Genomic DNA, 20,666 nt, shown 5'->3' with positions numbered 1-20,666 from the left:
GTCCATGTGATATATAGAATGGAGGAATATATGATCCCTTATCTAATGGACGCGTCATTGATTTGTTCAGAGTTCGACAGCGGCTTTAAGAGCTATGATTGCTATTCGGGTTTTGGAGTCATATGCAATAATAGTTTTAGACTTATCCAAGTGGGAGACTGTTGGATTAGTGTCTAAGTCCATAACTATAATTGGTATATATTCGACCCGACTTGGCATGGTCCATTTGGGTTGCACTTCACCGGAACAATTTATATGGATAGTCTTTTGAGAATAGTATGTTTATGATTTATATTAATATATTATAAATTCTAATATATTAATATGGAATCATATTATTTAATTAGTATTGATCAAGAATTAATTAATTTAGTGATAAAAAAGGAACTAATTAAATATGGACTCTTATATATATATATATATATATATATATATATATATATATATATATATATATGGAATAGGCCAAGTTCATTTAGGTTGGGCTAAGCTTGCATGGATAGTCCATGGAGTTTTTAACACATGGATCCTATGGAAATGAAAGGTCATGGGTATTAGGGTTTACATGAATGTAACCCTAATCCTCCATACTATATAAAGAGGTCATTGGCACATGAAATGGCACTAGTGTGTGAGGATAGAAGAGTGGGCCGATTTCTAGTGTGCATTCTATTCTCTCAAGTTTTCCAATGTGTTTTTGGTGATTTGTGATTCCACTTGAGGCTTCCACACTATTGGGGCTAAGCTCTTAAAGATCAAGACTTCAAGCACCATCAAAAGGTATGTTATCTAACTAGGATTTTGTAGTATAGTTGCTTCATATTATGCTAGTTAGGATGAAACCTTGGAATATTGAATATTTGCATGTATAATAGAGAAAACATAGATCCAAGGTTTATAGGGTTGCATGTACACCATAGGAGTGTTAGAATGCTCAAAACCCTTCACCTATAACCAGGATACCAATCTAACCGATCACTAACATAGCAACCATCCTATAACCAGGATACCGATCTAATAGATCACTAACATAGCAACCATCCTATAACCAGGATACCGATCTAACAGATCACTAACATAGCAACCATCCTATAACCAGGATACAAATCATAAAGGGTCGGCCTTGGTGCCGTAGACCCTGTTGATATAGTGAGAAGAACTCACCTCACGATGTGGAACTGTAGTGATAAAATCAAACTCCCGAATCGCAGCCACGAACTCAACCACCTATAACCACCATAGGACCAAGTCCATCAGAATCCCAAATTACCAAAATACCCTCAAAAGCCCAATTGGTCAACCCTTGGTCAAAGTCAACAGTCCATGTTGACCCAACTCGTCGAGTGCAGCTAGCAACTTGCCGAATTCCTTAAGAGCTCAGGAAATCATAAAAACCCTAATTGACTCGCCGAGTTTCCAGACAACTCGCCGAGTCCATGCGGGGTCCAAATGTCGGGAAAACCCTAACTAACTCGTCGAGTCCTCTTACTGACTCGTCGAGTTCATGCAGAACCAATACATGCAATCTTCAACCGACTCGCCGAGTGGGCTATGCGACTCCTCGAGTCCCTCCAGTCCGTTTCTCATCCAGACGTTTTTAAGCTACCCCAAAGCTCCACATTGCAGATCTAACCTCCTAGGGCATGGTTTTCATGTAAAGTTGGAAACTTTACGTACATGCATGGTCCTAAATGCCAAAACCAAGCTAAGGGAAAGGTTTAACCCTAAGAGAAGGGCCAATGCTTGCTAAATCTGATAACTTTATGACTATAGGGACCAAGAGGAGTCCAGATCTGAAGTTACAACTTCAGACCATGCCCAATATCCGAATTGACTCACAATTATGCTATAAATGGCCCTAAACCTTTGCATGAAGAGATCTAGCTAAAGATAAGTCAAGGTAACGACTTGTTACCTTCAAAATGATGCCAAGATGAAGTAGAGTCAGATCCACAAGCTTCTCTTTGCTCCAAGCTCCTTAGACTTCAAGCCCTCTTCACAAAATCCACCAAAACACTCTTTAAGCCTCACAAAACACTCAAGAACGAAGCTTAGACTGATTAGGGTTCTTCTTGCCGTCAAAAAGGTAGTAAGGGGATGGAGGAAAGGACTTAAGGTCCTTTAAATAGGGTGTAAACCCTAAAAATTAGGGTTTCATTGTCTAACTTCTACTCGTCGAGTCGGGGTCCTCCGACTCGTCGAGTAGACCTCATAAAACACGCGGGCTGACTAATCTCTACACGACGAGTTGGGGCCTCGAACTCGTCGAGTAGACTTCTTTAATTGCTTGAAATCCTCAAGATCTCATTCTCGGAAATCGGGATGTTACATACGCCCAGCGTACGCATCAAGTATGGCATGCGTAGGGACTAATTTTTTAAGGAATTTAATAATTAAGCTAGAATCGAAAATACCTTGAAACGGATGTTACATATTTATAGGATACAGTTTCTTAAACCCAAAGCAACTCCAGTCTCATATGGTATAGCCCAAAATTTTGTTCATCCTATCCTCAAATGAATTCTGAAATATTCCAATTAACCAACTATTGATTAATTAATATTCAACCCCTTAAATTTTCAACCAATTAAGTACCTTTTGCTCAATAATTGATACAAATGCAACATAAATTTTCAACCAATTAAGTACCTTTTCTCTCCGAGCATGTCTTGGCTGCTGCAAAATAAATTTTCAACCAATTAAGTACCTTTTGTTCAATAACTGATACAAATTCAACATAAAAGTTTAAGATAATACATGAATTATATGATTAAATATGACAAAATCAAAATGCCCCACACTTGACTTTTGCTTGCCCCCAAGCAAAACTGAATTTTAACATACTAATACCACACAATACAATCCAAATTGAACCCCGCCATTATGCCAAGACTACAACGCATGTATTTGTGTCTAAATTTTCCTCAGAAACTCCATAATCCTATATACTTATGATCTTCATAAACACTTGCCCACTTCTTTTGAACAACTCTAATTTTATGCATCCCTCCGAATCCATCCCCAGAAAACTTTCTTAACCTCAAGGTATATTTGGTTAAACCCCCAAGCATACATATGGAAAAATTACCTACAAAAAAAAATTATAAATAAATAAAAAGAAATAACTTAACAACTTTTGCCTTTTAATCTTTGATAATTTGTAGCTCTTCTTCATGATCTTGATAACTTGTAGATTCTTTCAAACTTTGCATCTCTTTTTTTTTCATACTCACTTTTTTCACTCGAACTAAAAATCCTAGAAAAACATATGCTTAAGCAAGGGGATTTAACTTCAAAATTTATTGATTAGAGGTATTATTCTAGTGTGTAATGACTACATAATCTCTCTTGGATACATTTCAAGTACATGATGCTAAATATATTGCGTCCCTCAAACTAAGCAGAGTCGTGTTTTTGTTCCATGATTTCACTAGGAGGCCACAAATACATTATAACATATGTTGTCTCAACTAAACATTTAGGTTCACATTGAATCATCAAACATAATATTAGCATTGAATCCTAATAATGAAGCTTGCTTTTACCTTAACTTCCTGAATTAACCTAGCAATTTCATGATGATGAAAAAAATCAAAAATCATACTTGGATTCTAATAATGTAACCAACCACCTACCCCACACTTAATTCATGCAATGCCCCCATTGCATGTTATGCAAAATAAAGAACAAGTAAAAAGGAAAAAAAAGGAACAGACTCCCCTGGGATAGAAGTGGCGAGGTTGATTTTCTTCTTTGCTTTCTTCAGCTAACTTTGGCGTGGGAACACCTCATCCACACCTTGGTTGTCATTTGTCTCGTGTGGTTGACATCTCGTAACACAACTGGAAAAATTACTCTGGAACGCTCTTGGAATGGACTCAAGAAATCTGGAAAATGTATGCATTGAGTAGGTGTGTGTAACACCCAAAAATTCAAGCCAATTTAAACTTTTAAAAACATTTCAAACCATTAAAATGATTACAACTTTGTTTTAAAAATGTATAATATCAGAGATTTTCCATAAACATAGACAAAATATGAGGAGCTGTACGATCACGCCTTCGCCTTGCCGCGATCCCCTGATGTACCTGAAACAATAAACTGAAACTGTAAGCCCGAAAGCTTAGTGAGTTCCCCCAAAATACCGATACACATACAATCCACATAACCATATCGGCAATAACATATCATAACAAACTGAACAACATGTAAGGGGTCCACAATTTTACAAGTTGGATTACCCCTGGGCCCTCAGTACGAGTCTGGAATGCCTACCGGGCCCTCAGCTCGTATCTGGAATACCATCGAGCCCTCAGTACAAGTCTGGAATACCATCGGGCCCTCAGCTCGTATCTGGAATGCTCCCGAGTCCTCAGCATGAGTCTGGAACGCCTACCGGGCCCTCAGCTCATATCTGGAATACTCCAGGGTTTGTTGGCTACCGCACGGAGCAGTACAACCTCAATCCATCCCACCTAACATAGCAATATATAACATAACTACTGAGCATGTAATAATCATATAACATCACAGGTAGTCCTACAGATCTACCTAACTGGCATAACCACTAGCATGCAACACTAACTCATACTCAACATCTAACACTGCTAGGATAACATATCCAATGGGCCGGCCTTGGTGCCTTAGACCCCTTAGTATAGTGAGGATAACTCACCTCGCAACTGTCGTCTGAAACTAGAAAGCTCAACTCCCGGATCACCAACATGAACTCCACCACCTATAGTTAGCATAAGACCCTTTTTCATAAATTTCCAAATTACCAGAATACCCTCAGAAATCAACTGGTCAACTCTTGGTCAAAGTCAAAGTCCACTCTCAAAGTCAACAGTCCATGTTGACTCGACTCGTCGAGTGCAGTTCACCGACTCGTCGAGTCCTTCCTGAACTCGAGAAGTCGTGAAATCCTTGGTTGGCTCGACGAGTTTTCCTTTAACTCACCGAGTTTATACGTGTCCAAAGACTGAGAAAACCCTAGCCGACTTGCCGAGTCATTCGACTGACTCGCCGAGCCCAAGGCAATCTTCATCGGACTCGCCGAGTTGTTCATCAACCCGTCGAGTTCATGACCATCTTCATACGACTCGCCGAGTCGACCTTGCGACTCGCCGATTCCCTTCAATCCATCATTCATACAGACGCTTTTTAAGCCATGCCAAGGCTCCATATTGTAGATCCAGGTTCCCAAGGCATGTTTACCACGTAAAGTTGCAAACTTTACGTGCATGCAAGGCTCTAATGACTCATAATGCCAAATCTAAACTTGAAATGGGGTTTAACTCAAAAGGGAGGGTTCATACTTGCTAAAACTGTAAGCTTTATGGATCTAAAGACCAAGGAGAGTTTAGATCTGAAGTTGCAACTTCATATCCTAGCTCATACCCAAGATTAGCTTCATAACATGATGAAAAGCCCTAAACTTCAAGCCAAAGGAGATCTAGAAGGAAAGAAGGTCAAGGTAACGACTTGATACCTTAAACTGGTGCTATCTGAGGTAGATTTCACGTCCACACAAGCTCCTTGCTGCTAGCTACTTGATCTTCAAGCTCCCTTTTCCAAGAATCTTCTTCCCAAGGCTTGAAACACACAATGGAGCACACACACGTATTAGGGTTTGAGAGGGACAAGAAGCAGTAAAGGGGAGGCTGGGGGAGGCCAATGATCCTTTAAATAGGGTGCAATACCCCGATATTTAGGGTTTCATCCTCCAACTCCTACTCGTCGAGTCCCTTCTTGGACTCGGCGAATAGGTCACTTAAACTCGCGGACCAACCCGCTGCTACTCGGCGAGTCAGGCCACCAACTCGTCGAGTAGACCTTGAAATCATGAGAATTTATAACCATAAATCGATACTCGGGAATCGGGGCGTTACAATTCTCCCCCACTTAAACTAGACTTCGTCCTCGAAGTCTGCTGCGGTGAACAACCTCGGATAATGCTCCCGCATCTCTGCCTCCGGCTCCCACGTCCACTCAGACCCTCTTTGGTGCTCCCACCGTACCGTTACCAAGGGTACCTCCTTGTTCCGCAGAAGCTTCACCCTTTCTCTCCAGAATGGCCACAGGCCTCTCATCATAACAAAGGCGCTCACCGACCTGAATGTCGTCCAACGATACTACCACCCCTGATCCATGATGCACTTTCGCAACTGCGAAACGTGAAAGATGATGCAAAACCTAACCGAACCTTTTAGAAAGGTCTAACCTACAAGCCACTTGTCAACTAACAAAATCCTGATGATCCAACGTATCTGAAACCCAACTTTCCCTTTTCCTGAAGCGAACCCTTTGTGATGACAGGACAATTGTCCCTCAACATCATACAAAAACCAATCCACTGAAACATGAACACTCATGCCTGGCCCAATCAGCCTCGGGCTGGAATACCAGGCATGTCTACGACGGATCCAGTCATCCCTAGGATGGAATACCCTCGCGTCCCACACATGTTTGGCCCAGTCAACCCTCGGGTTGGAATACCAAACGTATCAGGTCCAATCAATCACAGGGTCCGGTCATCCCTAGGATGGAATACCCTAGATTGGAATACCTCTATGAACATAACTCGGGTCTACTTCATAACTTGAGATCCAAGGATTTATCCTTGCGTCTCATCTACCCTCCTCAGATTCATCACAACCGAGTGCAACTCCCCCGAATCTTCAACAATACATCCAATCCGAACGTGCTCCTCCAACAGACATAACCACACAATCTCTATGCCCACAGCCTATGACTGGAATACCCTTACGTGGTCCTTAGCATAGGTCTGGATTGCCTCTGAGCCCACAGCATGAGTCTGGTATGCCCTCCCCGACCCTCAGCTCATGACTGGAATGCTCCCGATGACCAATCGACACTACTATCGTCACTTCAGTTGTCCAACACTCCGACCCTGCAGATATCCACTTTCCTCCGCCACTCGAAGGGCCTAAATGACGCTCCTCTCATCAACGAACAATATACGATACAAAAACCACTATCACACACGAATCCCAAGACACATCACAATAACTTAAACCATCATCAACATACTTACCACTACCGGCCAACCAGCACGACACTCATATCTAACCCATATCACCCCCTTCGGGTTAGAATACCAACATGTCTAATCAATTCAACTATCGAGTCGAAATTCTCAGGGTTTGTTGGCCTACCGCCTCAACCCTACCGCTCCCTTCGATCCTCCGTGCCTACGACTTATAGTCGGCCTGCACCGGGTATCTTGGCCTACTGCATAAAGCAGGACCGCCTCAACCCTATCCAAATGCCATAGACGATCATGAGGAAGATCTAACCCGGTTCCCAGAACCTGAATGACAGGATATTCTAATCCCAAACCTTCCCAAAACTGACTAATACCCATTCGGATCCACTCTCAGTCCCCAACTGGAGTATTACCCGATCCAAGAAGATGAAACCTCGGAGACACTCCGAACTGATGGGATAACCAAGATCCTTTGCACTCCATCTGATCTCTAACAACAACTTCCGATCAAACCAAAATACACTGGAGTCTCCAGCCTATTCCAGCAACATGTTCAATACTTGGGGACAGACCTATTGATTGCTAGTGATTGCTACGGCTACCCCCGTAGTCTTACAACACTTTCCATACTGGTCGAACACGCACTCGAACTAACACACATCTGAACTCAATTCATGGCTAGAATCCCAACCTGATTCCCCAACTTCTGCTATCAAGCACCCAGAAGACATGTTCTTCTGCTAGGGAGTTTTGCCGAACCCCCAAACAACACAACCCTCACCTCAAGCAGCCCCTAGGGCCTCCATTCTCCTTATCGGATTGTGAAACTTATCCCCGTTTCAAAGCCCCTCCCACTTCCGCATCTCGGGGTAACACTCCCCCACTTAGATTCGACTAAGCCTTCATAATACATGAAAATTGGAGGACTTTCAATCCTTCTCACTTCCCAACGATCAATCCAATGACAACCAACTCTTTCCCGCTAGTGCTCCATTGCTAGATAATCCCAATTGATCACACACTTCAAAGAATCAGATGAACACTTCCTGAATTCCAGTGAAACCGACAATCCCTAATGCTTGAATGATCCCGCATCCAAATCTTGAAGACCAAAAGATAAATACTCCAACTAATACCTCAACAACGAGCTACTTCCTTTGGCGCTTTCACCCGACAAGCAATAACGGTTTCTAAAACCACTGAATCCTGACAATGCTGAATAATCATCCTGCGGGACTCTGTCTGCAGACCTCTTCCATAATGCCCTTCTTCTCAAAATGCTCCAAACAAGTCTCCTGCTCTCGGGCTCTAGAAGTCACTTCATTCACGGCTCGCACCCTGCCTCACTCACCCGCTCAACCGTCCACAACTGAAATGTACTAGCCGAAGCAACCTCTGCCCTAAACCGGGATACAACTACCCCCAAGACATAGTCTACAATCCCAAAAGTGCAATAGATCGCACAGTCAATCCTTACCGCCCGATACAAGAGATCCAAGGCGAACCGGACCTCACAAAATACTTATGCCACATCGACCCATCCGCGCTCATCAGCGCTGAACTACTGTCGCCAATCCCTGCGACCAACTGAACCCGAGCTGGAATACAACCTGATCCTGGTGTCACAAACCTGCTCACTCCTTCGAGATCGAAAATCTGAAAGGGCACAACCCTTGCCATAGATGATAAAATTCTAAACAACCACTCTACTTCCCATCCTTTAGTGAATCCCTGAACTCTAATCACCTACCATCCTTTGATACTAAATTTCCCCTGACACCTCCAATGGCCTAACAACTCATGAAACTCCGCAACACATAGATTAAACAAAACATGCAACTAACCCGAGATTACTGCTTATCCATACACCACAATATTCCAAGACAAAATAAATACCAATCACGGACGATTTGGCCACAATAATATTACATAATAGGGTTTTCCAATTACATACCAGAGACTTCTTGCGGCTCGACCTTGACTTCCGGAGGGACGATGACCGCTGGAATCTGAATTCCTTCCGCCCTCAACGCAAGACAGCTGGACCTGAAATGACCTGGCTGGTGACAGTGAAAGCATATCTGATCCTTCTTGCAGTGCCGTTGCACATGCCCTATCTCCCCGCACTTGTAGCACCTGAATTTGTGACAAGCAAATTCGTGGGTTCCCCCACACTTGCCACACACCTCCGGACCCTCCTGACTTCCAGTACTCAGGTTAGCTGTCTCCAACTCTTCGTCCTCTGCTGAAAGGTCCCTCCTCCTCTTTCCTAGTTGTGACCCCATCACCGACACTCCCCCAGTGGTCATCCCGGTAGCAACATCTCTCACAGATTGCAACGCTGCAACTTACTCCTCGAACTTGGCGATCACCCTGGTGGTGACCCGGTCCACGACACCGAACAATTCTTCTCGCAGAATCTGAGAAACCTCCATGGAAATCATCTCTCGTATCTGATCGAAGAACAATACCGGCCTATCCTGGCCACTCGCTCCCGATCCTGATCCAGATCCTGCCTCAAATCGTTTCACCATCACCATACTGAACATATACCAGGAAGATATCAGATATTCCGCATAAACGACGGGAAACCTACTCACAACCAAAACCCTAAGGGTTGTGACTTCCTTGACACGAGTATGGGTCCTGTGCTTTCAGTAGTACGGGCCCATACTACCTTCCACACCTACCCATATTTGTCTCAAGTATCACCACAACGCACTAACAATATACATAAACATAGTGAGCTCTCAATCCTCACTCCTAGAGGAATGCTAAATATATCTCATAACTGGCCTCCCGACCTCTCATTACCCACCCATCCACCAACTACCACGCGACCCTCCATTGGTGCCAGTTAACTATTGCGTGAATACAATCACATACCACATGGCTTAAACAATTGTAGGCTAAAAGATTTAATCTCACAACGGTTGGACTCAGACAAGAGCTGCGCAGCAGAACCAAATCCCTTACCCTAAGATCATTTAACCCATGTAGCATGTGACTTGGAGTATTCACCCAATAGTTAGTTCACACGCGAAAGAGTCACAAACAATCAATTGAGGCAATCTACATAAGATAAGGCATCAAAGATCAGGAAATTCTATCATACGATTCCTGAGGATCCCTATTTTATTACTAGCATGCTATTCTAACATGTCACATAATCAAATATTGTATGGTATTTTGGGGTCTACTTACTGGCTCCGGCTGATCGTACACTCTGCATCCTCCTTTACTTATTTTGAAAACCATTTTAGAAATCATTTTAAAAATCCTTTCCTTGATTTGAGACTGGAGTTACATGAATGTTCCTCCAATTCACTCAAACCAAGGCTCTGATACCAACTTGTAACACCCAAAAATTCAAGCCAATTTAAACTTTTAAAAACATTTCAAACCATTAAAATGATTACAACTTTGTTTTCAAAATGTATAATATCAGAGTTTTCCTAGAAACATAGACAAAACATGAGGAGCTGTACGATCACGCCTTCGCCTTGCCGCGATCCCCTGATGTACCTGAAACAATAAACTGAAACTGTAAGCCCGAAAGCTTAGTGAGTTCCCCCAAAATACCGATACACATACAATCCACATAACCATACCAGCAATAACATATCATAACAAACTGAACAGCATGCAATGGGTTCACAGCTTTACAAGCTGGATTACCCCTGGGCCCTCAGTACGAGTCTGGAATGCCTACCGGGCCCTCAGCTCGTATCTGGAATACCATCGAGCCCTCAGTACGAGTCTGGAATACCATCGGGCCCTCAGCTTGTATCTGGAATGCTCCCGAGTCCTCAGTATGAGTCTAGAATGCCTACCGGGCCCTCAGCTCATATCTGGAATACTCCAGGGTTTGTTGGCTACCGTACGGAGCAGTACAACCTCAACCCATCCCACCTAACATAGCAATATATAACATAACTACTGAGCATGCAATAATCATATAACATCACAGGTAGTCCTACAGATCTACCTAACTGGCATAACCACTAGCATGCAACACTAACTCATACTCAACATCTAACACTGCTAGGATAACATATCCAATGGGTCGGCCTTGGTGCCTTAGACCCCTTAGTATAGTGAGGATAAGTCACCTCGCAACTGTCGTCTGAAACTAGAAAGCTCAACTCCCGGATCACCAACACGAACTCCACCACCTATAGTTAGCATAAGACCCTTTTTCATAAATTTCCAAATTACCAGAATACCCTCAGAAATCAACTGGTCAACTCTTGGTCAAAGTCAACAGTCCATGTTGACTCGTCGAGTCCTTCCTGAACTCGAGAAGTCATGAAATCCTTGGTTGGCTCGTCGAGTTTTCCTTTAACTTGTCGAGTTCATACGTGTCCTAAGACTGAGAAAACCCTAGCCGACTCGCCGAGTCATTCGACTGACTCGCCGAGCCCAACCCAATCTTCATCGGACTCGCCGAGTTGTTCATCAACTCGTCGAGTTCATGACCATCTTCATACGGCTCGCCGAGTCGACCTTGCGACTCGCCGAGTCCCTTCAATCCATCATTCATACAGACGCTTTTTAAGCCATGCCAAGGCTCCATATTGTAGATCCAGCTTCCCAAGGCATGTTTATCACGTAAAGTTGCAAACTTTACGTGCATGCAAGGCTCTAATGACTCATAATGCCAAATCTAAACTTGAAATGGGGTTTAACTCGAAAGAGAGGGTTCATACTTGCTAAAACTGTAAGCTTTATGGATCTAAAGACCAAGGAGAGTTCAGATCTGAAGTTGCAACTTTAGATCCTAGCTTATACCCAAGATTAGCTTCATAACATGATGAAAAGCCCTAAACTTCAAGCCAAAGGAGATCTAGAAGGAAAGAAGGTCAAGGTAACGACTTGATACCTTCAAATGGTGCTATCTGAGGTAGATTTCAGGTCCACACAAGCTCCTTGCTGCTAGCTACTTGATCTTCAAGCTCCTTTTTCCAAGAATCTTCTTCCCAAGGCTTGAAACACATAATGGAGCACACACACACGTATTAGGGTTTGAGAGGGACAGGAAGCACTAAAGGGGAGGCTGGGGGAGGCCAATGATCCTTTAAATAGGGTGTAATACCCCGAGATTTAGGGTTTCATCCTCCAGCTCCTACTCGTCGAGTCCCTTCTTGGACTCGGCGAGTAGGTCACTTAAACTCGCGGACCAACCCGCTGCTACTCGGCGAGTCAGGCCACCATATCGTCGAGTAGACCTTGAAATCATGAGAATTTATAACCATAAATCGATACTCAGGAATTGGGGCGTTACAGTGTGAATCAATAACTTGAAAAGGTTGAGTGAGGCATCAACACGCCAAGTTTAGGTGGAAAACATGCCGTGGTCTTCTATTGCTCAAACAAAGAATCGCGTACTTTGACCTAAACACGTCGTGTTTAGTTATGACCACGGTGTGTTTGACGGTAATTTCACCATTTCGTTTCTTCCTACCCAATGTCGATTCCTTGGATAAAAAGGGTACCAATGCAGTACACATTTCTATATCTTCTGTAAAATGGTTCATTTCGGGAATTAGGAACACGGGATCAACATTTTCACTCAAAATCTTCATTTTTTCATCAAAAACTCCACCCCTCGCTTGGTTCCTTTCATTGCTTTTAAAATTCGTTTCACTTCTCAACCATAATTATGCGAAAATCAAAAAGAACAATCGTATAATAACAAGGAAAACTAAAACTTAATTAAAATCCTACATTAATCCTACTTTACTAGAAGTTTAAACAAATTCAAACACAGACACACACATAAACAAATAAAAATAAAAATAGTCTTTAAACAACTTCAAAACATAAAAACCAAATGGAAAAGGATAATCAATCTTCATCTCTTCCTCCCGCTCCACTTCCACCGGCTCCTCCTCGCATTTCCCACCACAATTCATCCCAACTTTGTATATGTGGATACGAAGTGGGGTATTCATCCAGACGGCTAATTTGAAAATGTTGAAACAAGAGATCTATATGCATGTTTTGGTAATTCAAACCGCGCCCAATATTATCTTGATACCAACGCATGACCCGGTTGTATAAGTCCATAGGCATCTCTTCTTCTTCGAGAATCACCCCGGGATCCTCGTGTGTGTCATCGGGACGCGACCTCACCCTTCTTCCTAACTCTGGTTGCACCTCCGCATCAACCTCAGGAATAGAAAAATTATTTCCTCCATTATCTTCCATAATTCTAGCCCGTTTGTAGAGAACAATATTCGAACGACGTGTCGACATCAAAGTCAAGAAATTTGCTTCCTCTCTTTCAAATAACCCATATGACCAAGCCAACTTTGTGACTAACATACCCCCACAAATTGGCGCCCCTTCCCTATCTTTTGCCGCTCTTTCTGATAAGTATTTTGCCACACAGTGAGGTATATTACAAAAAAAACTCCGGTGTAAGGATGCTCCATAAGAAGAAAATATCAAGGTTTGGAACTTTGCTCGGGTCCTTCCTCATGTTTATGGTACTAGATATAAAGCGATGGATGAGACGGTGAATAGGTGACCGAATATCACCTTCTTGAGCTGTCACTGGAATGTGCACCCCATTAGCTATAGTGGTCCACCAATTCTCCCCGTTCACGCCTTCCGGAAGGGACGTGTGACAAGTCTCAAGAAAAATACCAAAACCCTCGGACGTGGCTTCAAATTGGTTGTACAAACCCAACCTCCAAGATAATTATGCCATACTACATTCTTGCCTCTCCCCACCTAAGCAAAATGTGAGGTATTCTGTGTCAAAAGCATCCAACCTCCCTCTGAACCTTATTGTAGCAAAAAATTCCAAACGTAGCTCCTTGTAAACCGGTTCTTGTATCCAGAAAAGCCTTCTCCATCCCATGCACATGATCCTTACACCATCACCCATAAAAGAATTTGTTAAATTAGGACCATTGCTTCAACTAACCCAACTTCTTAAAGCCATTCCCAATTGACTTCATTTGCAATATAGAATTCCCTAGTCTACAGTTTTTCTAATTTGTTCCTCCATTCCACTAATACCGCCGAAGAAACCACCTCGGGAAAGTTATACCAAGGAAAGTTCGAGCGTTTTTGTGATCCTTGTTGAGTTCGTTGACCTCTACTCATTTTTCTGCACAACTAAACAACAGAAGAGAAAACCAAACACCAAAAGAGATTAAAGTAAAATACTTGTAAAAACTGGGCTCACTGAACGGCAAACACGCCTTGTTTGATGAACAACATGTCGTGTTTGTCGAATAATTCGACTATCAAGGTTTTAGTTCGTAACAAATTTGACCAAATTAACTTCAAATAAGTGTAGGGGGTTTGTTCAAAATACTGGGATGTACTCTTAGACACAATAAAATCAAATCAAAATGCCCCAATTTACTCAAAATTCGAAACCCTAGAAAAATATAGAAAAGTTCCTAAAATTCGTTTTAATAAGCAGATTGATACATAAACCCATGAATATATTCACCTTAAACAGATTTGGGATGAAAAACCGTACATTTCTTGAAGAAAATGAAGTAAAAACCGATGAATTTGGAGATTAGAGTGGTAGAGAGAAAACTCGGCGTGTTGATGTTGTGTGGTTAAAAGTGAAACACGTTTTTGCTTTTTAGGGTTAGGTTGAAACCATTTTGACTGAGTTTAAAATTCTCTTATTTCGGTAACTAAAAATGCAACACACTGTGTTTATAGATAAACACGCCGTGTTGAACGGGTTGACCTCGACAAAACGCATTTGTTAGTCCAAACACGGCATGGTAACAGCTCATCCATGCCATGTTTGTGGTTCTACACAAAAATTATATGGTTTTTTCATAAAGGAATTTACCACACCCCACACTTAGGCCTTGCTTGCCCTCAAGCAACAATTATTATCAGGAGACAAAGAACGAAAATCTTTTACAAAACAAAATAAAAGAAAGAAAAAATGAAAGAGTAAAAGATAGATAAAGGAAAAAGAAATGCAAACTCAAATGACGGGTTGCCTCCCGCAAGCGCTTCTTTTTTAGGAGCCTTGAGTTGGACTCCTTTCCGCCCTACGTTGTTGCGGCCTCCTCCAATTCCATGTTTTCTCACATTCTCTCTTCGCTTGGCATCCCTTCTTCATAGTGTTTTACTCGATGCCCATTGACCTTGAAGGTCGAACCATCTTCATTGAATAAGTCAATTTCCCCATACGGATATACTTGCTTTACCTTGAATGGCCCGGACCAACGTGTTCGCAACTTTCCGGGAAAAAATTTCATCCTTGAATTGTAAATGATGATTTTTTGACCTGCTTCAAACTCCTTGTTTCCTTTCAACCTTCCACCGTACCACCTTTTCGTATTATCCTTGTAGATTAAGGACTCGTTTCTCAATTCCTCCAAGGAATTCATTTACAAGAGTCGATTAGTGTGCAGTTCACTTAGTTCAAAGTTGCATGTCTTCAATGCCCAATACACCTTGTGCTCGAGTTCCACTGGTAAATGACAGTTCTTCCCAAAAACTAACCTATAAGGTGTAGTCCCAATTGGTGTCTTGAATGCGGTGTGAAATGCCCAAAGCGCGTCATCGGTTTTTCCGACCATTCTTTCCTGTTGCTCCCAACCGATCTCTCTAAGATTCTCTTTAATGCCCTATTTGTGATCTCGGTTTGCCCATTTGTTTGAGGATGATATGGTGTTGCAAACCTATGGTGTACCCCATATTTCTGTAACACTTTTGCAAGTTGATCATTAGCAAAATGGGTTCCCCGATCACTTACAAGTGCTTTTGGCATTCCGAAACGAGAGAATAATCTTCTTAGAAACTTCACAACCACCCGAGCATCATTGGTGGGTAGTGCTTGCGCCTCCGCCCATTTTGAAACATAGTCGACTGCCAAAAGAATGTATTTGTTCCCTCGAGATGATGGAAATGGTCCCATAAAGTCTATTCCCCAAACATCGAATACCTCACAGACTCGGATGCTCTTTTGGGGCATCTCGTTCCTTGCTGAAATATTTCCTGATCTCTGGCATGAATCACACTCTCTCACATAAGTAGTAGCATCCTTAAATATTTTTTACCAATAAAAACCTGCATCAAATATTTTTTTTGGTTGTGTATTGAGCTCCATGATGTCCTCCCGTAGGCCCATTGTGGCAATGCCTCAAAATATCACTGATTTTCTTTCCAAATACGCATCTTCGAATGATACCATCTGCACACAACTCCTAAAAAGACAGGGCTCGTTCCAGAAATAATATTTGATTTCTAAGAAAAGCTTCTTCTTCTGTTGGTGAGTTAACCCCTTGGGAAGGTAGCTGCCTGCCAAAAAGTTGGCGATATCTGCATACCAAGGATCTTCTCCCACTACCACCATCAAGTACTCCTTTGGAAAATCATCTCCAATACCCTTGTTCACCATCCCTTCCCTTTCTGGATTTTCTAATCTGGACAGGTGGTCAGCCTCTACATTCTCCGTTCCCTTCTTGTCTCGGATCTCAATGTTAAATTCTTGAAGTACAAGCACCCATCAGATCAGTCTTGGTTTCGCAACCTGCTAAACCCAACCCCACTCTAAGTAAGTTAAGGGGCTTTGGCTCCAGGCTCCAACTTGATCTTGTGGTAGACTGGCCCTCCTAGGGGGCAGCCTAAAGAAAGCACTGAGAAAGAGATAAGTGTTCAGTATAGGTTCGTGTATATATATATATATATATATATATATATATATATATATATATATATATATATATATATATACACACATATATATATATATACATATACATATATATATATATATATATATACACATATATATATATATATACATACATATATATATATATATATATATATATATATATATATATATATATATATATATATATATATATATATATATATATACTGTGGCCAATAGCTCTTTTTTAGTAGTGACGAAACTTTTTCAATAGTGGTGTAGTTTTCAAATGCATAAACCACGGCCAATAGCTCTTTTTCAGTAGTGGCGTAGTTTTCTTGGTTCGGATTTAATGTTTTGCTTGCATAATAAATGGGTTGAAAGTTCTTATCAACCCTTTGACCAAGTACTTCTCCCAAAGCAAAGTCACTGGCATCACACATAATTTCAAAGGGCAAGTTCCAATTTGGGGCGATAATGATCGGGGCATTAGTCAAATTTTCTTTTAAAACTTCAAAGGTTCTAAGCTTTCATTAGAAAAATCGAATGTTGCGTCTTTTAAGAGTAATTGAGTCAAAGGCCTTGTTATTTTTTAAAAATATTTGATAAAGCGGCGGTAAAATCCTGCGTGACCTAAAAAACACCTAACGCCCTTCACATTTTTTGGTGGAGGTAACTTGGCAATAGTGTTGATCTTTGCTCGATCCACCTCAATCCCCAATTTGGAGACTTTATTACCCAATATGGTTCCCTCCTTCACCATGAAATGACATTTTTCCCAATTCAAGACCAAATTGGCCTTTTCACACCTAGCAAGCATCAAATCAAGGTTAGTAAGACAATCATCAAAAGAAGATCCAAAAACTGAAAAGTCATCCATAAAGACTTCCATGAAATTCTCCACCATGTCATGGAATATGGCCATCATGCATCGTTGAAACGTGGTCGGCGCATTGCATAACCCAAAAGACATGTGTCGATACGCAAAAGTTCCGCTTGGACAAGTGAATGTTGTCTTCTCTTGATCTCTTGGGTCAATGGGAATCTGGAAGTACCCTGAAAATCCATCTAGAAAACAGTAATAAAGATGACCAGATAATCATTCAAGCATTTGATCAATAAAAGTTAAGGTAAAGTGGTCTTTGCAAGTGGCATCGTTTAGCTTGCGATAATCTATGCACACTCACCAACCAGTTATTGTTCTTGTAGGTATGAGCTTGTTATTCTCGTTCGTCATGTCGTCATTCTTTCTTTCTTTGGCACCACTTGTACCGGACTCACCCATTGGCTATCGAAATGGAGTATATGATTTCGACATCCAAGAGCTTGACAACCTCCTTCTTGACTACCTCTTGCATGTTTGGGTTCAATCTTCTCTAGTGTTGCACTACTGGTTTAGCTCATTCTTCTAGGTTGATCTTGTGCGAGCAATATGAAGGACTAATGCCCTGGATGTAGGTAATCTTCCAAGCAATGGCGTCCTTTCATTTCTTTAAAACCTTCACGATACCTTCCTTTTCGGTTAGTGCAAGATCGGAAGCAATGATAACTGGATTTTGCTCATCCTCTTCTAGAAAAACATACTCCAAGTTTTCCGGTAAGGTTTTGAGTTCTAACTTTGTCTTCTGATCAGTGACCATGGTGTATATATCAACCGAACACGCCGTGTTGCAACCATTTGTTTCGTCAGAACACGTCTTTTCATCCGAACATGTCGTGTTTATCTTCTCACCACGCCATGTTTGTTCTTCAGATGACCTTTTAAGTTCTTCAAATTCACTTTCTTCAAGCAGCTTCTCCAACTCTTCTAGGTTATTTTCAGCATCAAATGTCCTTTCTAATAAAAATGTGAATCCCCCTGAAGTATCTTCCTGCCAGCTTGCAAGTTCTTTTTCCAATAGCTCATCAAACGTATCCACCGAGAAAACTGTATCATCACTAAACTTTAAGTGATTCATTGCTCGATCCACTCCAAAGGTGATGTCATCTTGTCCTACCCATAGAGCAAGTTTAGACTCTCTTACGTCCACTAAATATCGAGCGCTGTTTAGAAGATGTCTTCCAAGGATTATTAGGACTTGATGATCTTCTTCCATGTCTAGCACAATAAAATCTGCAGGAAAAACGAATTTGTCAGGTTTAACCAAAATATCCTCGCATATCCCTCTTGGAAACGTCACTGTCTTGTTTGCTAGATGAATTGCCATGCGGATTGGTTCCGGAAGATTAAACTTCTTGAAAAATAAATATGGAATAAGATTGACACTAGCTCCTGAATCGGCCAATGCATAACTTGTAGCCAAATTCCTGAATTGACATGGCAAAGTTAGACTTCTCGGGTCCCCTGTCTTCTTTGGTAGCTTGTTCGACATAGTGGCTGATCAATTCTCATTTAGTATCACTTTGGATGCCTCCTCCATCTTCTTTCTGTTGGTGAGAAGATCTTTCAAGAACTTTGCGTACTTTGGTATTTGAGCCACCGCCTCAATGAATGGGATGTTGATTTGAAGGGCCTTGATATGCTCTAAGAAATTCTTGTAGTCTTCAGCGTGTTTGTCTTGTCTAGCTCGGATTGGGAATGGAAATGGAGGTTGATATGGCTTCACTGTTGGGTTCTTATTTTCTTCAACCGACGAACACGTCGTCGTCTTCTCTTCACCACGCCGTGTTTGATCTTCAGAATTTTTTTCTCGGTTTCCTTCTTCTGCTTCCTGCACAACTTCTGAATTTTTATTAGAAATTGGGGTCAAAGGGATGACAATTTTTCCACTCATTGTTGTTACTACGTTGATGTGCGTCCCTTTTGGATTTTGCTCGGTGTTGCTTGGAAGTCCTCCCGGTGACCGTTCATTGAATTGCTTAGCTAGTTGCTCAAGTTGCTTCTCGATGTTGATGATTGAAGCTTGCTGATTCCTCATTAGAGCTTGCTGATCTCTCATCAAAGCTTGTTGATCTCTCATTGTTGCATTGGTTTCATCATGCCTCTTTTCTGATGCGGATGCAAAACGGGCGAGCATTTCTTCAAAATCCATCTTCTTTTTGATTACCGGTTCTTCTTTTTGATAGAACCCTCTTGCCTTTTGCTTGTACTTCTCCTCCTTAGCCTTCTTGTACTCATCATAGGGTATTCATTCCTTTTTAGGTTTCCTCCAATCTTCATTATATCAATCCCCACTTGAAAAACATGCTTGAGCTTTCCGGTTTCCATTATCGTCAAGGTCGCAGTCCTTTGTTAGATGTGTCCCGCTACAGTTATCACACCCCACACGAATCGCATGGATGGATTGGTCTATCTTTGTCATCCTACGATCCATGTTATCCAACTTGGCCATAACTACCACCATATCATCAGAAGCTACGTTCTCCGTCCCTCGAGTTGTGTCGTTTCGAGGATTATGATATTCTTTTGAATGTTTAGAGAATTCTTCAATCAACCCCTTTATTACAGATGGTGCTTTCTTCGTGAGTGGTCCTTGGGAATCAAAGAGTTGCCTGGTTGTCACATTTACCCCCTCATAGAAAATGGAGACCTCTTGTTGAACATGGATGTCATTATGGGGGCAATTTATCAGCAAGCCCTTGTATCTCTCCCATTCCACATAAAGTGATTCGCCTCCTATTTGTTCAAAATTGGCAATTGCATTCTTCAATTTTGCAACTTTCGATGGTGGGCAGAATTGTTGTATGAACTCTTCACGCAACTGTAGCCATGTTGTTATTGATCCTGGAGGGAGTACCTTCAACCAATCTTTTACTGGCTCCCATGAACGTAACTGGTAGCATCCTTAGTAGCATTGTTTCGCGTGGCACATTTGGAATGTTGAAATAGTTGGCGATATCACTGACCTCGTCAATGTCCTTGTAGGCATCCTTGTGATTTTTCCCGTAGAATGGGATGTCCCTTAGTTGGGCGAGTATGTGACATTTCAGCTCGAAGTTTTCCGTTTCTAGAATTGCGGGTTGCACAAGACCTGGCCCAGTATCATCACGTATCCGCTTCTTGTA

The 20,666-nt window shown here is 41.8% G+C and overlaps 1 protein-coding gene and 1 non-coding gene across 2 annotated transcripts; one reads left to right on the top strand and one right to left on the bottom strand.

Moving 5' to 3' along the window:
• Window positions 1-18,145: 18,145 nt before the first annotated feature.
• On the bottom strand, window positions 18,146-19,033 carry LOC145117724 (uncharacterized). The gene has a single exon (XM_079054034.1). It carries the CDS (start codon window positions 19,031-19,033, stop codon window positions 18,146-18,148), a length of 888 nt encoding a protein of 295 aa, XP_078910160.1.
• Window positions 19,034-20,207: 1,174 nt separating this feature from the next.
• LOC145151740 (small nucleolar RNA R71) lies at window positions 20,208-20,314 on the top strand. The gene has a single exon (XR_013732297.1). It is a non-coding gene; the product is annotated as a small nucleolar RNA R71 (small nucleolar RNA).
• Window positions 20,315-20,666: the final 352 nt, after the last annotated feature.

This window comes from Lactuca virosa, chromosome 1 (genome assembly GCF_052849685.1).
Source record: "Lactuca virosa cultivar CGN04683 chromosome 1, Lactuca_virosa_CGN04683_v6, whole genome shotgun sequence".
Taxonomy (NCBI): Eukaryota; Viridiplantae; Streptophyta; class Magnoliopsida; order Asterales; family Asteraceae; genus Lactuca; species Lactuca virosa.
The sequence above is the reverse complement of the archived record's forward strand: the minus strand, read 5'-3'. Positions and strand labels throughout refer to the sequence as shown.

What these genes read in the sequence shown, in the direction of transcription:
- LOC145117724 (XM_079054034.1), bottom strand. Translation starts at nt 19,033, where the DNA reads ATGTCGAACAAGCTACCAAAGAAGACAGGGGACCCGAGAAGTCTAACT.